Source organism: Helianthus annuus, chromosome 5, assembly GCF_002127325.2.
Source record: "Helianthus annuus cultivar XRQ/B chromosome 5, HanXRQr2.0-SUNRISE, whole genome shotgun sequence".
NCBI lineage: Eukaryota > Viridiplantae > Streptophyta > Magnoliopsida > Asterales > Asteraceae > Helianthus > Helianthus annuus.
Window position 1 is genome coordinate 124327278 of NC_035437.2, and position 18415 is coordinate 124345692.

Consider the following 18415-nt stretch of genomic DNA (forward strand, 5'->3'; position numbering starts at 1 on the left):
ACTGGAGATGGATATGATCAGGTGGTTTCGCTAGTGGCACGATGATACTCTAGTGGTTCGTCAGTGATTCAAATTTACCGTTAAAAAAGAAAAACCAAAAATATTAGACTATCATTATATTATAATTTAAGTATATGATATGAACTTCATTAAATACGACATGTTCAACTTTTATATAAGTTTGACTAACTTATTCATCAGCCATTTCTATAATTCTATCTTTGGTTCCTCGTTAACAATTTAACATCATGTAATCATCGTTTTTCTATAAATATCTAATTCTTTTCACCTACTTAAATAAATAAAAAAATCATAAGATATTATGGTGTTGGCCAATTGACACTTTACAAACATTAAGATATAATTACAGAAATGGAGAACAAAGATTAATCAAATAATACAGTTGACGGATAAAAATATTGATTTTCTTTGCAACTTGGGTAATTATTTGTATCCTTTAATATATATGGTAGTTGGTTACAAATAAGCCATTTTAATATTATTAACATTTACTTTACTATTTTAGTTCATCTTAAAAAGTTATATAGATTTTATAACTTATGCGATTAAAAGTGACATTTAATTGTAAAAGTTGACAAATTGGATTGCAACAATAGAAACTATCATTTATTATACGAAAATAATTCATATTGTCAATTTGACTAATGTACTTTTAACCTTCGTTTTTCTTGTCGAGTGTAAGTCCATTTAAATGGAGAAATAACTCACTCTACCCTTAACTTTCACTTATGTCAGTTATTCATTAGAGACAGATATAATCGTGTCTCCATTAGAGTGAGCAAACCCTTAATAACGAAATCATTAGTTAAATTGTGAATATGAATTATAATGAACCAATGGGTCATAATTTTAATTATTAAAATAAAATTCACTTTCTCTAAATAATATTATACATATATATTCTATTATTTATATAATAAATTATGAGACTTGGTACAAATACATCCATTTTATAGACTCCATTCAAGACCATTTCAAAGGTAGACAATTCCAAGAAAGTAGACTATAAAAACAAATGAAAATAAACTTAATTTTAACTTTTTTCTTCCTTTTTCCTCCATTTGCATGCCTTTTCTAACCTACGCCCTATCCGGTGCATATTAGCCCTCTTCCCCACCAATTAAAGATATCCAAGACACACTGTGTTTCCATTTCTCTTTTCTTCATCCTTCAAGCAACCCCTTTTCTTGATTCAACCCACCTGCAAAAACAAGATCTTTGGTGAGTTTTTTTGTCTTTTTGTTTGATTCTGATGAAACCCTTTTAAGTTTCTTCACTGATTAGATCTTTCAACTGTGAAACTTTTAGTTTTGCTGACTGTTTCATAATTGATTTCTGTGATTGAGATCTGTTCTTGGTACAGGTGGGTGTTGATCCATAGTTGTTTGTAAGTAGATCAGTTGAATTTTGAAGTTATTTGGTCAACTATGTGTTAAAGATCATGTTTTTCTGGTGATTTATTGTGAATCTTGATGTAGAATTGAATAGCCAAAAATATTTTTGGGGGAAGATGGTTTTAGAGTTTCATACCCTTGAATTTTCTATTCTCTCAAAATTATTAACTGATTTTTTACTTTTATTTTATTATTTGTGTTATTGTTTGCTGATTTGAAGTTGTTCTTTTTAATTGTGTAATTTATATGGAATTTCTCAGTTTCTTTAGTCTTTATTTTTTTTTTCACTTTTTTTATAGTCATCAAGGAGTCAAAGATATGTTTTTAACACTGTTGAATTGAGGTAACAAATTGTAGAGCTAGTTATTGTCTAGATCAAGAAGTGTTATGTATTTTGGCCTACCAAATGTGTGAACTTGAATGTGACACCTTAGGCAATTCGCTTGTCGTATGTTGTCCGGTTCACAGGAGAGATAGGGAGTGTTCAACTGCAAATACCACCAATGCGTTTTGGGTGCATTGGTTGTGGATGAGAGAACTTCACAATTAAGCGTGCCATACGTGAGGATATCAGCACGGGTAGTTAGTCGGCTTTTTCATTATTGTTTTGGTTGAATTGTTAGCATTAGTAGCGGGTTAGTGGTGCCGGTAGTTAGTTTCGGTTCTTTCTGTGTAAGCCTATATAATGACCTTATTTCGATATTCGTAGACACAGATTGAGCTTTTGTATTTATATAATAATGAAGACATGATTTGTAAAGCTTTTGTCTAAGGTAAACTTGTAACCTGTACAGATTTGTCAAGTAGAGCAAACTAAACATGAGTTGCTTCGGCTGTTGTGGAGAAGATGATATGCACAAGTCGTACGATAACGGAACCTACATGCCGAATAATGCTGCAGGTGATTGTTTATTGAATACAATAACTTGTATAACTTTTAAGTCACATGATCGAAATGTTTAGTTTTATTATACTTAATTAATCTTCTTTGTTTGAGAATACCAAGCGCAACACTCTTAACTTTTGTTCACAAGATCAATCACTCGTTTATTGTTTCATAAATAGAACCTTTCGATTTACGGGACTTACTTAAAGTTATTGGTTCAGGAAACAATGCAGGTTATCGTGCCACTGAGGCTGCACCAAAGGACACACAGGCTGTTGCCGTCCAACCTATTGCTGTCCCTGCTCTACAAGTGGATGAACTGAAAGAAATTACTGATAATTTCGGTACAAAGTCGTTAATCGGAGAGGGATCATATGGAAGAGTGTACCATGGTGTCTTGAGAAGCGGCCAGGCAGCAGCTATCAAGAAGTTAGACTCCAGCAAGCAACCCGATCAAGAATTTTTAGCCCAGGTATGTCTTATATACCCTTCGTAAAAACAACGACGACATGGACCTAATTTTCTATGATGAGGATGACCAATTGTCCAAATTTAGTTAATACTGTTTTATATATTTGCTTCCTATTGATTTGGAGCATGTCATTACAGGTTTCTATGGTATCGAGGCTTAAAAACGATAATGTTGTGGGATTACTCGGGTATTGCATTGATGGCGGTCTAAGAGTGTTGGCCTATGAGTATGCTTCAAATGGATCTCTTCATGATATTCTGCATGGTAAGTGTTCTATATTATTCAACACGTAATTTAGGGGTGTAAACGAGCCGAGCCCGAGCTCACATAGGCTCAAACTCGTCTCTTGGCACGGGCGAGCTCTATTTTTAATGCCTGGCTCGTAAGTAGTTTTCATTTTCAAGTGCGGGCTCGGCTCAGTTATTATTTATTAATTAACTAATTTATATACATTTATAATTATTTTAATATATATTTATAATTAGAATTTTTATACGTAAATATTATCTATTGTTTAGTTATTTTTATCATAATTATATATACAATAATATTTATTATATAAATAATAGGCCCGTTTAAGCTCGCGAACCAGCTCAAGCTTGATGACTAAAGCTCAGGCTCATTTATTAAACAAGCTTATTTTTAGGCTTGAGCTCGGGATTGTGCTCGTTTAAGCTCAGCTCGGTTTGAGATTTTACTGAGTCGATCTCGAGTAGCTCATGAGTGGCTTGGCTCGTTTCTACCCCTACGTACAATCAATGCTATGATATAACTGTATAATTGTATTAATCTGTGTTTTATTTGCTCATAAGCTTGTGATAATATGGTTATAGATGATTTATGTTAAAAGTAACACATTTAATTGTATGAATGCAGGAAGAAAAGGTGTTAAAGGTGCACAGCCAGGTCCAGTTTTATCATGGTCTCAAAGAGTTAAAATTGCTGTCGGTGCTGCAAAAGGACTTGAATACTTGCATGAAAAGGCGCAGCCTCATATCATTCATCGCGATATAAAGTCGAGTAATGTTCTGTTGTTTGATGATGATGTGGCTAAGATTGCTGATTTTGATTTATCGAATCAAGCACCTGACATGGCAGCTCGCCTTCATTCCACTCGTGTTCTTGGTACTTTCGGTTATCATGCACCTGAGTAAGTCCTTTTTTTAATTTCTTGAAGTTTTAAGTCATCTTTTTTCTTCATAATCCAATTTTAGTGCTTTTTTTAACATATATTTTCGACTTCATGATAGATATGCAATGACCGGACAGTTGAGTTCAAAGAGTGATGTTTACAGCTTTGGCGTGGTTCTCCTAGAACTTTTGACTGGCCGAAAGCCCGTTGACCACACTTTGCCTCGTGGTCAACAGAGTCTGGTCACATGGGTATGCTACACTTTGTGCTTTTTTACTTCCTTTATATAAAAAAGTTCTATATTATTTTATTTGTAAATAACACATTATAATGTCAGGCAACACCTAAACTGAGTGAAGATAAGGTGAAACAGTGTGTTGACACTAGACTCAATGGGGAATACCCCCCTAAGGCAGTTGCCAAGGTAATCTATATCTTTATATATATACACTAAACTATAATATTTAGAAACTCTTGTCAGAAAATAACATATGGATTGTGTGATTTAATGGTGACAGATGGCGGCGGTTGCAGCGTTGTGTGTGCAATATGAAGCCGATTTCAGGCCAAACATGAGCATTGTGGTTAAAGCACTGCAGCCATTGTTGAACGCGCGTGCGGGGCCTCAAACCGAAGCGCCACACTTGTGAATCCCCACCTAGAGCCGGGCTACGGCCGCTACTGCTACTGCTTGATCATAATCATGTCATTCCTGCAGATGACAGATAAAACTAGCAGATATTTATGTTTGTAATGTGGAAGAATATTCCACAGCTGATGCGCATTCTTTTGTTTGAGGTTTCAAGATTTTCTTGTGGTAAATAGTGAAGGGATTTATTTAGGTGCAAAGATACTCTTATGATGTACTGCAGAAACAAGTTTATTTTATTTCTGGAAATTGGTTTTATTCCCTTGTGAGATGATCTGGTTGATTGAGCTTTTTAACTAATGACTTGGGATTTTGTTAATTTAATTATATTGTTTAATATATCTAATTATGTTGTTTAATATATCTAGTTATAACTTTCATGAAGAAGTTACAAGGAAAATGAAGGGGTACCTTTTTGTAGTACTGATTTTATTTTTATTACTCATTTTCATTGGTCAAATAAGTGATCCTACAATTTCCTATCAAAGCTTTACTTTTTCTTTTACATTAGGTTCAACTTTTGAACTTTTATGTGAAAGTATGACTTTTTCTGTATTTTCTTTATATTGTAGGTCCATTTTATTTTATTAGTATATTTAGTTTAGTTTTATATATATCTTTATATCTTTTATTTTATATAGCTTTGTTGATTAGTTTAGTTGTAAAATATAGAACTAGTCGGATTTCTTCTCGTTACGTGGCGCGAGTGTGGTTGGTATTGGTTTGGTTCATTACGGTACCGGCACTCGTTATAGCAATTGGAAGAGAAAACACAAAAACAAAGTCATGATATGTCCAATTCGGTTGGTATCGGTTACGGTACTTGCATACTCTTTCATGAAAAGCTGAGTTGCTCAATTAAACGTTGTGATGGTTCTTCAACTATAAAACACAAATCTTCATATTTTCTGGTATACATTTTCACAACAGCATACCGTATAGTCGTTTTTATTTCTTTTAAATTCCGACAGAATTTGAGAGTACCATATTTAGTACTAAATATTGAGAAATTAAGAATTGTGCTATTAATAATAAATGTTTAATCTGATGCACTGATCAAGTTTAGTTATAATCTTTAGGGTGGGGAAATACATCTTTTTTAGTCATTCTCATCCTGCAATTCTCTCTCCTTCATATCATATCTTTTTTTCATAATGTCCTTTTTATCTTAAAACCATGGATTTGCATATTATTTTCATATCATCCTTAAACCATTTTTTTAAATAATTAAAGTAAATAAATAAAAATTGTAAAACACTTCATTACTAATATAAAGTTCAAGACTACATTAGAACATAAAAAATAAAATACAGCTTATTCGTCTACATTGGGTATGTGAGTGTGTGCAATATGCTTAATGAGATTCGATCGAAGGGCGTGGTGGGTCTCTTGACAATGCAATTTCACAAGAATATAATCATTTACTTCCTCGTTAGTTGGGGGATCGATTTCATGTTTAAGGCATGTCATTGCACCTTCATCTTTCAAGATCATATTACAGGAATGCGTTACTCATGCAAGGAATCGAACTATAGCCTACTGAGCTCTTAGGACACCAAAAGCTCGTTCTATGTCCTTTCTTCCCGCTTTTTGTGCTACCTTGAACCTTATTTGTTTATCATCTTGTGAATATGCCAACGATTCCACAAAAGTTTTCCAGCCCAACTATATCCCATCAACAAGATTATACCTTTATGTTTGTATTGTACTTCATTCACCTCTAATAGACACTTCGGTGCGGATCCATGTACAACCTCGCTAAATAATGGCGATTGATTGAGAATGTTGAGGTTGTTGTTGGAACAAGAGACGCCAAAGAAGGCATGCCAAAACAACAAATCTTAGAAGGCTACCACTTCGAGCAACAGTATAGGAAACGTGGTCACCTCTCACGTATTGGCATCGTTGTTTCGTTGGGCAATTCCTCCAAGCTTATTGTACACAATCAATGTTGCCTACCATTCCAGAAAATTCATTTAGGTTTTCATGTGTATCGTAAAAAATTGAATGTCCTTGGAGATCAGTCTATGCAAATGTTATTTTCCATACAACCGAATAATATCTTCACAGTAGCAGTGACGGATGCAGGATTTTATTCTAATGGGTTTCTTTTGGCAAATTCTCTTTAATTCTCACTAATTTTTTCTAAATTCTACAACGTTCTCGCTAATTTTTTCCATTTTTTCACATGAGGTTCTTTCAACATATTTAATTATTCATCATACGCGTCCAGAGCTTTTACATACGCTAATCGGCATGACAAGCCAAAATTACAATAAACATCTTGCTGAATCATCTACTAGATAAAATAATACGGTTTGGAAGAAAATAAATCAATGTGTGGGAAACGACTTTATTAAAATATCACATGTGTTGTCATCAGCCGTGGAAAAAAGTTAAAGTAAACTTGAATATGTTTTTTTCAAAGACCACTTAAATTTTCCGCAACCAAGATTTTGACGTATGAGAATACTTGATTAATAATAAATGTGAGTCTTACACATGTTACAAACTAGAAGTTATAGTCTTATACCCACGCTTTGCGACGGGATAACATTTTTTTAAAATTATGTTTTACGGGTGGTTGTTTATAAAATAAGCACGGAAGCGTATTATATTTGATTTGACATATTTTGGATAAAATTTACGCGAAACATAAAAGAACTTGAATTTATACCAACACGTACATAAATATAAGCGCGTAAGAAAATGGTGTTTTTTTAAGTTAAAGAATGGTACGGCGCGTTATGGCGGCGCCGAAACGTAAAGTGGCTCAGATTTATACCGTCTAATGGAAACGTATTAAATTTGACCACTCCTTTCCGAACAAAATTTACGTCAAAACGTAGACCAACTAAAAATTAATGTATCTAACCCGACTCATTTCCGGAGAAAAAATAAAATTTATGTCAAAACGTAACTTGAATTTATACCATATGTAACTAAAACTAAACACATAAAACTCGATTACAAAAGTATTTAGAAAGTTAAAGAGTTGTATGTGTCAATACTGAAAGTTGAGAAAACACAAAAAAAATTATGTCGAAATGTAAATCAACTTAAGTTTATATCAACACGTAAATAAAAATAAAGGCGTTAAACTCGATTACAAAGTATTTAGAAAGTTAAGGGGTTGTAAGGGTTAATTATGAAAATTAAAAGTTAAAATTAAAAAAAAACTCAAAAAGACAAAAAAAAAAAAAAAAACCATTATTCACCATACTTGCATTTATAATATAACTAGTTGGTGCCTCGTCCACGTTGCGGGGCGATGACCGAATAATGAGCGAGTGTTAGTCAGCTCATTGACGCAGAAAACAATTAAATCGAGTCAACCAATTAAAACAAAACACTTTTGTAGTTTTGATAAAAAAAAAAACTAAAACAATGGCAATATTGTGATTTTTAACTGAGGGAAAGTTATATTTTTTTACTGAGGTAAAATCGTAATTTGACAAAAGCTAAAGTAATGGCAGTACTGTAAATTTGAACCTGGGGCAAAATTGTAAATTTTCACAGGGGCAAATTCGTAATTTTTAACTTGGGGTAACAACGTAATATAAATTTGAACTAAGCGCACAATCATAATTTTAAGCTTGAGACAAAAGCACAATTTTATTTTGAACCGAGGGAAAAATCGTAATTTTGAGCTGGGGGCAAAAACATAATTTTATTTTGAACTGGGGAAAAAACGTAATTTTGAATTGAGGGCGAAATCACAATTTTTAAACGGGGAAAATCACATTTTTGAACAGAGGGCAAAATCCTAATTTTTAAGTGGGGGCAAAAACAAAATTTTATTTTGAACTGGGGGCGAAAAGGTAATTCTAAGCTGAGGGCAAAACCAAAATTTTATTTTGAATGGAGGGAAAAATCGTAATTTTGAGCTCAGGAGAAAAGCGTAATTTTATTTTGAGCTGAGGGCAAAACCGTAATTTTAGAGAGGGACAAAAACATGATTTTAGAATGGATATAAAATAATAAACAGGTTGGTCCAATGGGAGAGTGCCAGACAAAGTCGTAATTTTGAATTGAGGGCAAGATCGTAATTTTGAGATGAGGACAAAAAGCGTAATTTTATTTTGAGCTGGGGGCAAAACGTAATTTTTATTTTGAAGTGGGGGCGAAAACGTAATTTTATTTTAAATTAAGGATGAAACCGTAAATATAAAACGAATATAAAATAATAAAAAAGGTGGTCCAATAGGGAAGTGCCACACAGCTGTGTGGCACTGTTCCCCTAACTTCCTTTTGTATATGTTAGGAAAAAGAGGAAATATATAATATAATATAATATAATATAATATAATATAATATAATATAATATAATATAATATAATATAATATAATATAATATAATATAATATAATATAAATCTATGAGTATGGAGAACTAGTCATAAAGTTACGGGGTCTTTAAAATAGCATAGAAACATCAAAGATAGTATAGAATTCCAGAGATAACCAATAACCGTACATATAAATCCTCTTCGTTAATTTTGGTAACAGACTCGTATAAATAGAAAGCATTTCTCAATTGAAACAAACTGGTTTAAATATAAGTGTACAACAACCTACGGTTTGGGGGCATGGATTAAGTCGTGGATTGCCACCTAAGATGGTGGTTTGAACGCTGTACCGTCTTCTTGCTTAATGCATCATAGTTCGCGTGGATTGAACCATAGTCCACTTTTCCATATTCCAAGATTCGAATGTTATGTGATTTTATTAAATAATTAAAAAGGAATAGTGGTTTAGGTCATGACTCCACCATATGGGGTGGTGGTTTTGGATGGTGGATGAGAGTGGGGTAACGTCACGTTGACGTGGACGGTAATGGTGGTCATGAAGGTTATGACCACACCCTTAGCCTTATAAGGGAGGAAGTCGTTCTTTTTTCCCAAGAGTTCTCCGTGTGGTGCATCGTCACATCAACTTTTTCTTCACTTTCTTCGGTTTTCCTCATTATGAACGATGTCGTCTTAGTATTCCTCATATTTCCCCGAAACTGAATTATTTTAATTTAATTTAAAACTGAAAACATTAACATTAATATATTCAAAAATATATATATAATTAAAAATAAAATAAAATTATAATAACTTTGACTGAAAATCATCTTTCTTCATCTCATCATCGTAGTCTTCCCCATTTATGCAACCACTGTCGCCGCTTTAGGCGAATCTCTGGCATGGAACAAGCATCGTTTGAGGTAATACGTATATCCACATATTTATCTTGTCATTTCGAATAAAAGCCCGATGGTATCGATCCCTACATGCTACCACCAAACTTGAATTTTGCAAGTGAAAATAGGGAGCGATTCTAGGGTTTATAAAATTGGGGAAGAAGAGTGATCCGTTGATCACTCTCAAAATCCCGGTGAAAAATTTAACCCCGGAACTGGGTGGTGTGCTCGGACATAGTTGAGCATCATTGGTCCTTCCTGGCTCCCACTTTGTGCCCTCAAAATGCACCTCAAACAATACAACATTCTTACTTCCTCTGTATCTTTCTTTTCACACCCTATTATATATGTATACACACGATATATAATTACAAACTTAATCTTTGTACCCCTTCATTTAAAAAGTCTTGCTGGTTAGAAACAATTGCCTTAAAGTTTGTACCCTTTCGATTAAAAGTCGTGTCAGTTAGAAACAATTACGTTAAGGTTTTACCCCTTTGTTTAAAGTCGCGTCAGTTGGAAACGATTACCATGCTTCGGTTCATATATAAGCGGTGTGACTCTGAAATGTTGCATATATATACAAAAACCAAACTTTAACTGCATGGTAAAAATAATTCATAGTTTCAAAAGTCGCATCGGTTACGACTGGAGGACATAGATATATTTGAGAGAGTTACGATGCGATGGTTACGACCCATGGCGGTTTCCTGCCATTGTTATACAAATAACAATTGTGAGAAAAGCAACCAAATATGGTTTTGTTATACGTAATTAATCCAAATCCTCCACTATGTGGTCCAATTTGACGAAAAAATGAAAGCCTTTTTCAGAATTTTACATCCCACCCGAATCCTCTTTATATCATTTTCCCCCTTTATTTGTCTCATCTTATCCTCTATGGGTTGATTGTATCCTCTGCAAAATTCTCCCAATTTCCTTCTCTCACTCCCTTTAGATCCCTATAAATAAATCTTTCCAATTCCTTCTCAATTTTAATCACTCCGTTCTGTCAATTTAATTCATAATCAGTCAAAGAAATAAATTAAAAAACAAAAACAGAGGTTTTCAGCAGGAATTTTGTAAATGAAATCCGATGGAGTTTGACCAAGTTAGGGTTTTTTTAATTCTTTTGTAATTGGGTTGTGAATTATTAAGAAATGTGCTTTTTTTTCATTGGGTGTGGCGGGAGGATGGATTGCAGGGTGTGTCCGATGACAGAGATCCGTGGTTGACGATGTCCGGCGGTGGTAATGGTGGTATAGGGGGCTGATGATGGTGGTTCCGGCGGTGGTAGTAGTGTGCTTTTTGGTTTTGTTATTTTTTTAAAGGTTCTTGAGGTACCATATGTTTTATGGTTGCCATAAAAATGTTGAATTTTTGTGGGATAAGAAATAGTGATTTTAATTTTGTTCAAATATGAGAATTATGCATATACAATGGCATATCGAGTAAAACAAAAATATATAATTATGTTCTCTTGAATGATAGTTTTCAACTATATGTGAATTCTAAGGTTGGTTAAGCAAATATATATTTAAATTCCACATGATTTCATCTCAAGATCTACCTATCATTGATGGATGATGAAAAAAATGAATTTGTATTGTTGCAAGTTGTTTGTGTAACAATTTGCAAATTTGGGAATTTCATACACATAAAACAGAACAAAGTAATGTCTAAAGCCAACTTTTTGATTATATCTTTTAAAAACGTCAATATCCTTTTTTAAAATGATTTTTTTTCATTGTTTCTTTAGCTGCCGGTAATATCTCCATTTGGGCTCTATGTATCAAATTGTTTATCTAGGCTGTGTATGAGATTCCAAGGAATAGTGGGGTGATTGATGTGTTAACAACAATGTATATGTTAGATCTATTACGAAAACATTGAAACTGCGGAATTTTTTTTGTTGAATTAGATATTATTGGACATTTTTTTGATAATCAACATCCCGCTGCAACGCACTATTTAGCGTGAACTAGTTTATATACAAACGTAAACTTAATTGTATAACTATTATTGTTTGTAGAATAAGAAAATGTTTGGGTTGGGAACATGCTCTTGGACAGGTGATTGTTACATTTATCGTTATTTTTGGGCCTTGGCCCTTTCTTATTTCTTGCATGCCCCTTGCCATTTATAGGAAGCTTCCTATAGATACACATTACTACATTAGACGACACACAAATCCCAACAGCAAAGGCGTTCTTTTTTATAACGGCGACTTGTGTTAGGCTATCGCACTCCCTAAATTGTAGAGTCCTGTTGCCTCACTCCGACCAGACTATGTTGTCTTAACCGGACCCACGCTGGCTTTAGAGTTTGGCTTTGGGCATTCTAGTTTTCAGAAGAAATCATTTGTACACAATTAACATAACATATATATAATGGTATCAAGAAAGTTTTGAACCGAATAAACTATTGACAATGTGTAGTGGTGAAGAAATATAATGCCCCGATCATGGGGCATTATCCGACACGTGTCATCCCAGTCAGCATGGGGCATTATAGCATAAAGTGGTGTAGTGGGACATTATTCCAATAACCCATATTATTTTTAATAAAAAAAAAGCACACGAAATACAAGGTTGTCAGAGCATGTGGGTAACTGATTGGTGGGTCACATTTCCACAAAAGCAATTCAGCGTTTTAATTATAACGCCAACAACAAACTTTTAAAAAAAAAGCCGGGTAACGCCGGGTGTAGTGGGGGGAGGGCGTTTTGGGGCGTTTTTTTTTCAATTTTTTTTTAAAAATCACGCCCCACTACGGGTGGTCTTAGGATGGATTTCTTGGACTTCTTTTCCTATGTTTGGTTGTAGACAACTAACATAACATAACATAAAAATTATATAACTTCACACATTAAACAACATTTATACAACGTTACAAAATTTATGGTGTTATACTGTTATTGAAGAGAATACTTATTTTTTTTAAATAGATGTAATACACTTTAGTTGATCATTTCTTGTTCAATATCTACAACTGATCATACATTACCCTGTTGTCTACAAATTTATATTTTTCTAGCAACCCATAAACCCAAAGCAATAAAGATCTAGGAATAAAGTCTAAAGAGTAAAAAAGTCAACACATCCAAAACTTAAAGTCAAAGCATTGATCAAAGCAATTGCTTAGCTTCTACTGTTATTCCAAAAGTATGACTTTAGGGCCAGATTGCTTCAAAAGAAAAATCACATGACAAAACAAAAAAAGTAGCAATATTATGTATAAATGAATCCATTAATCTTTCTTGAAAGAAGGAAAATGCATCCAAAATCTTACTACAAAAACTATGGTCATGCCAATCTAGTATTGCTCACACCCATACAAAAAAGAAACTGTACACACCAGTAATCTTTAAAGATGACTTTCATCATGCACAAATCAATCTCTCCAACATCATCATCATCTACATGTAAACAATCATATCATAATAATAATAAAAAATAATAAGATGTGTGTTTGGTAGTATTAGCTTCCCATCATCTTGCTTGTTTCACTGAATTCAACAACAATATTCTGCATTTCATTTCTGTACTGTGTGGAAGTTGGTCATAATAGACTTCAAATTTTACTTGGTCCCCTTTTCTGCATCCGAGTTTTCGGTCTGAGACTCGGGTTCCGTTGCATTAGCTTGACTCCTACGACGTCTTCGACCCTGCGTTTAAACCAGTTTTAGTACGAGAACGCAAGAATCGCTTATTGTAGTAGAGTAAATTACAAAAATTGTCTTTTATGTATGTCACTTATTGCAAACTGTGTCATTTGTCTTTAAGAATTACAGAAAACGTACTCGATGTTTGCAAACCCTTGCAAGTTATGTCCTTTAGCACTAACTCAGTTAATTTTTGCGGTTAAATCTGACCAAATGGACCCCACATAAGGGTATTTTTGTGGTTAAATCTGAGCAAATGGACCTCACATGAGAGTAAAATGACCAAAATACCCTCATGTGGGGTCTATTTGGTCAGATTTAACCACAAAAAATTAACCGAGTTAGGGCTAAAGGACATAACTTGCAAGGGTTTGCAAACATCGAGTACGTTTTCTATAATTATTAAAGACAAAGGACACAGTTTGCAATAAGTGACATACATAAAAGACGATTTTTGTAATTTACTCTTGTAGTAAAGATGTAACCTTTGTCACCATATTAACCCGTTATTCATTAATAAATATACAATTTAAAAAAAATAGACGAACAGGTGATTTGGGTGGTCAAGCACGCAATCTTATTTCGAGCAATTTTAAAAAGTACCCTTTTTGCACCTCGTGACCCACCCGTTTAGCCACCAAAACAAGAATCATAGCCGTAAACATATCACCTTTGTAACTATATGTAACACGTTATTTAATTATACATATTTAGTTCGAATAAAAATAGATACAATTTAGAAAACAAACCTCTCGTGTTACCGGATACTCTTCAGACTCGAGCATACGCACAACTTCACCCATCGTAAGTCTCTTTTCGGAATCAGGGTCAACACATCTCAAAGCGGTCAAAAGTGCACGTTTAAGTGCAGTTCTAGATGGTCTAGTACCGATGTTAGGGTCAACAACCTCTTCTGACCGTCTATTTCCAACCATCATTTTGAGCCAATCAACCAGATTCACCTAAAAATCCCAACAAAAACATAAAATATAAAATCCACACCAAAATGGTTTTATTAAACAGTTTTGTTTGGACCAATGCAACATTAGATACATACCTCATCCGCTGGACGACTATAATCTACCGGATCTCTTCCGGTAATTGCTTCCAATAGTAGAACTCCAAAACTATACACATCGCTCTTCTCGTTCAGAAGACCACTATTTGCATATTCTGGAGCTACATATCTATACAACGTTAAACATTGAAGTATGAGCATATATTGTATTAAAAGACCAAAATGATCGAAGAAAAAATTTAAATGATTTTTTTATGCATTAGTTACCCGAACGTGCCCATAACTCTGGTTGTGATATGACTTTTTCCAGCGCCTAATAACTTAGCAAGTCCAAAATCAGATAATTTGGCATTGAATTCGTCATCTAGTAATATATTGCTGGACTTGATATCTCGATGCACCACTTTTGGCTCAATGGCCTCGTGCAAATACGAGAGACTGCAAAAAGAAAAATTGCATCATGAGCTAATGTCATTAAAATAAGACGATTATTTAGAAAAAAAAATGTATTTCGTTTTACAAAAGAAGATTGAAACTTACGCCTTTGCGGTACCAAGGATAACTTTCATGCGAGCCTCCCAAGTAAGATATCCATGTTGGCGCATCGCTCCGTGAAGCCATTGCTCTAAATTACCATTGTTGACATACTCGTATACTAACAACCTAAAATTTTGATAAGAGAATAATAATAAGATATATACGCGGCTATGCATACATATATTCAATAACTAATAAAAATTCAAGAAAAACAAAAAGACAAAGAAACCAATACCTGTGTGTTCCTTCAATACAATAGCCAAGGAGTCTAACTAAATTTTTATGTCGAACATGACCAATTGCTTCAACTTCAACTCGAAATTCCTTCTCAGCTTGTCCTCTACAATTAAACCAACAAGAAGATTAACCACTTATTAACGTTCGCGTACAATAAAGTTACAAATATAAAAAAATAAATAAAACTTACACGTTGTTGAGAATTTTCTTGATAGCGACGGGTGAACCATTAACAAGTTGACCACGATACACAACCCCATACCCGCCCTCACCAACAACATTATCTTTAGAAAATCGGTTTGTTGCGGTCTCAAGATCCCGTAAAGTAAACCAATGACCCCAACCAAGATGAGAAAACTCCGGTAAACCGGATAAAGGGGAGGTGCCAGTCATAGGATGTGATCCCGAGTCGGGGCCCAAATCTTCTTTCTCTAAATGATTAAAAGATCCTGATTGACTACTATTATCACCATATTTACTTTTATCAACGCTCGGGCGTGTTAAAAGCTTGTCTGAATCTTTATCTTTATCGCTGAATTTGTCCCATAAGGTGTGAGGATTTGCATCTTGACCAACAAACACATTAGCTGAATTTTGGTCAACTCTTATGTCTTTGATCTCAGCCGAGACGACAGTCGGTCTTTGGGTAGGAAGTCTGTCATTTTTTCTCTTGGATTTATTTTTTGTGACAGTGTAACACCAAAGCAGTGACAGAACAACAACAATTGATAATGCCACAAATATTGCTATAAGATGCCATACTTCAAGATTTAAAGCTGGAATTTCCTCTGTCATATCTTTTTTGAGACCCATTTGTAAAAATGTGTAGATGCCCTGAAAATTTATAAATAGAATAAAATGTGAGGAAAAAGATGTTTTTTTCTGTGAATTTGGTCAAAAGAAACTTAATAGGCCTCATGTGACAAACATTTTGATTTCATATTCCTTAAAACTTGAAAAGAAAACCAAATTCTTGATTGGCAGTTATTTTTAGTTCCAATTTTTATGGATTTATATAAAAATCTTTGAACAATTACAAAAAAGATTAATACATAACCATGACATCATGCACACATAGAAGTTACAAGCATTAAAACAATCAATCCTAATAAGAAGAAAAAAACAGATACATATGTATGTAAATATAAATCTGGATCTAAAATAACTACCTTAACTTTTTTTGAAAACAAAAAAATATCAGAAATGTTTCATCAAAAAGATTTAAAAAAAAAAAATTAAGAATTGAGAAAATCAAGATTATTCATAGTGATGGTATAGTTCAAGGCTTCATATTTTTGGCAGACTACTCTTAAGAAAGGATGAAAGAACACAAGAGTTCATTCAGATTTGAGCAGATCTAAAACAATGTACATGAAATCAGTTTATGAAGATCAATATCAGTTTGAATTTAAATCTGTTAAAGCAAACCCATCAATAAAACTTCAAGTTCAGGATAAAATAACAAATATTATAAAAAATAAACAGAAATTCAGATCTCCAAAGGTACAAAAACCATCAAAGATAATAAAAACTCAAACTTTAAATGCAGAATAACATAAAGAATCTCAAAGGGTAAAAAACAGTAAGAACATTAATTGCAGATTTACCTGAATGTGAAGATGCTTGAAGAGAAAAAACAAATTCTAAACAATCAATCACCAATATTTGCTTAATCTTTAAACTCTAGATCTCCAACAAAAGATGCAAACTTGATCCAAACCCATGTCAAGAATCACAAAACCCAAATGTGTAAGAGTCTTTTTCCCAAAAGGGTATCTGAATATCAAATCAAGAACCTCAACAGCCCCCTTAAATTGAGAAAAGATTGAATTTTTAAGAAGAAAAAAGAGGGCTTTTTTGAAATAGTTGCAGAGAAAACACAACTACTCACATGGAATTCTGTGAATGTGGGTGGTGGGGAAGATGATAAGAAGGCATGGAGTCATCAGTAGTAGGTGATATATCTGGAAGGGAACAAGAAATAGTAAAACACAAGCATGAAAGTAGCAAATTCTTCAACTTTTTCTTTATTTTTTTATTTTTTTGGTTTTCAAGATTTTAAGTTTTCAAGATTTGTGTATATGAAGGCAGCCATAACCGACATTTGTGTGTTTTCAATTTCAATTACTGCTAAAAAAAAAGTATATAAATTGGTTTGTCAAAAAGCAATAGATTTAAAGTTGAAAACTTGAAAAAGTTATAGAAATAATTATGGGTTTGGAGAAGATTAATCAGTACAACTAATTAAAAAGGGAAATTAATTAAGGTCAATTGAATAGGCTAGACATATTAATCACATTCACATTTTCCCTTAAAACTAAGTTTTATAAAAATAAATTTTAAAGATTTCTTATTTTCTTTTATAAAAAGTAAAACTAGTTATTTGGAAAAAAAAAATAATTTATAGTTCTATGATTCAGAGAGTTATTTAATGTTTACTGAGTTTTAATACTTTAAATGATCTTGATTTTTGTGAAAATTTGAAATTTGGATGTATAATAATAACAAATATTTATTGAACTATTTAAAAATGAATTTTTATTGGAGGAGGTGAATTTAGTGGGGTGCAATAGTCAAGGAAACAGACTGGACACCATTACATCAGATGTGGGGTTTGACATAAATACCCTTCTAGTTGTGTGAATTTACATTGATACCCTTGTTTAAGTTTGAGGGCGTGGGGTGGGGCGGGGTGGGTGGCAAGAGAATTGAAAGAATCGGAATCAACCAATCCTGTTTTATACCAACCAAGTCAATTAATAGGTGGTAGTACCTAAATATCCTCTCTTGATCCTCCAAGCTAACATGCATACCCCCACACACAACACTAGGATTAGAATTAAGCAATCTTGTATTGTACCAACGAAAGAACATGAATTGGTTTGCTATAAAGAGTGCAACTAATATATATATATATATATATATATATATATATATATATATATATATATATATATATATATATATATATATATATATGAGGGTTCAAATAAGAAAAATTTTGTAACAATAAAAAGAATAAGTTTTAAACCAATAGAAATGTTGTATTTTATTTCATTTAATATGTGTATTTAATGTTATTAATAAGGGTATATAGGTAAATTTTTAATTGTAATTAATTAGCTAAACTAGCTAAAATTGTAACTCACTTTTAAATATACTCTTTGAAGATAAAATAATTTAGGATGAATGACAATTTTTAACATGTGTAGGATAAA

General features: G+C 33.1%; 2 protein-coding genes across 2 annotated transcripts; one reads left to right on the forward strand and one right to left on the reverse strand.

Annotated features, from left to right (window-relative positions):
* Window positions 1-1071: 1071 nt before the first annotated feature.
* LOC110941169 (pto-interacting protein 1) lies at window positions 1072-4835 on the forward strand. The gene is made up of 8 exons (XM_022182786.2): window positions 1072-1242; window positions 2210-2316; window positions 2523-2773; window positions 2911-3037; window positions 3650-3923; window positions 4024-4156; window positions 4243-4329; window positions 4424-4835. The coding sequence occupies exons 2-8, from the start codon at window positions 2235-2237 to the stop codon at window positions 4553-4555; spliced, it is 1086 nt and encodes a 361-aa protein (XP_022038478.1). The 5' UTR covers window positions 1072-1242; window positions 2210-2234; the 3' UTR covers window positions 4556-4835.
* Window positions 4836-12951: 8116 nt separating this feature from the next.
* LOC110941167 (probable receptor-like protein kinase At5g18500) lies at window positions 12952-17302 on the reverse strand. Its single transcript, XM_022182785.2, has 8 exons — window positions 16805-17302; window positions 15388-16031; window positions 15196-15300; window positions 14964-15086; window positions 14691-14861; window positions 14463-14592; window positions 14155-14367; window positions 12952-13408 (listed from the first exon to the last, which is right to left on the reverse strand). The coding sequence occupies exons 2-8, from the start codon at window positions 16008-16010 to the stop codon at window positions 13322-13324; spliced, it is 1452 nt and encodes a 483-aa protein (XP_022038477.1). The 5' UTR covers window positions 16011-16031; window positions 16805-17302; the 3' UTR covers window positions 12952-13321.
* Window positions 17303-18415: the final 1113 nt, after the last annotated feature.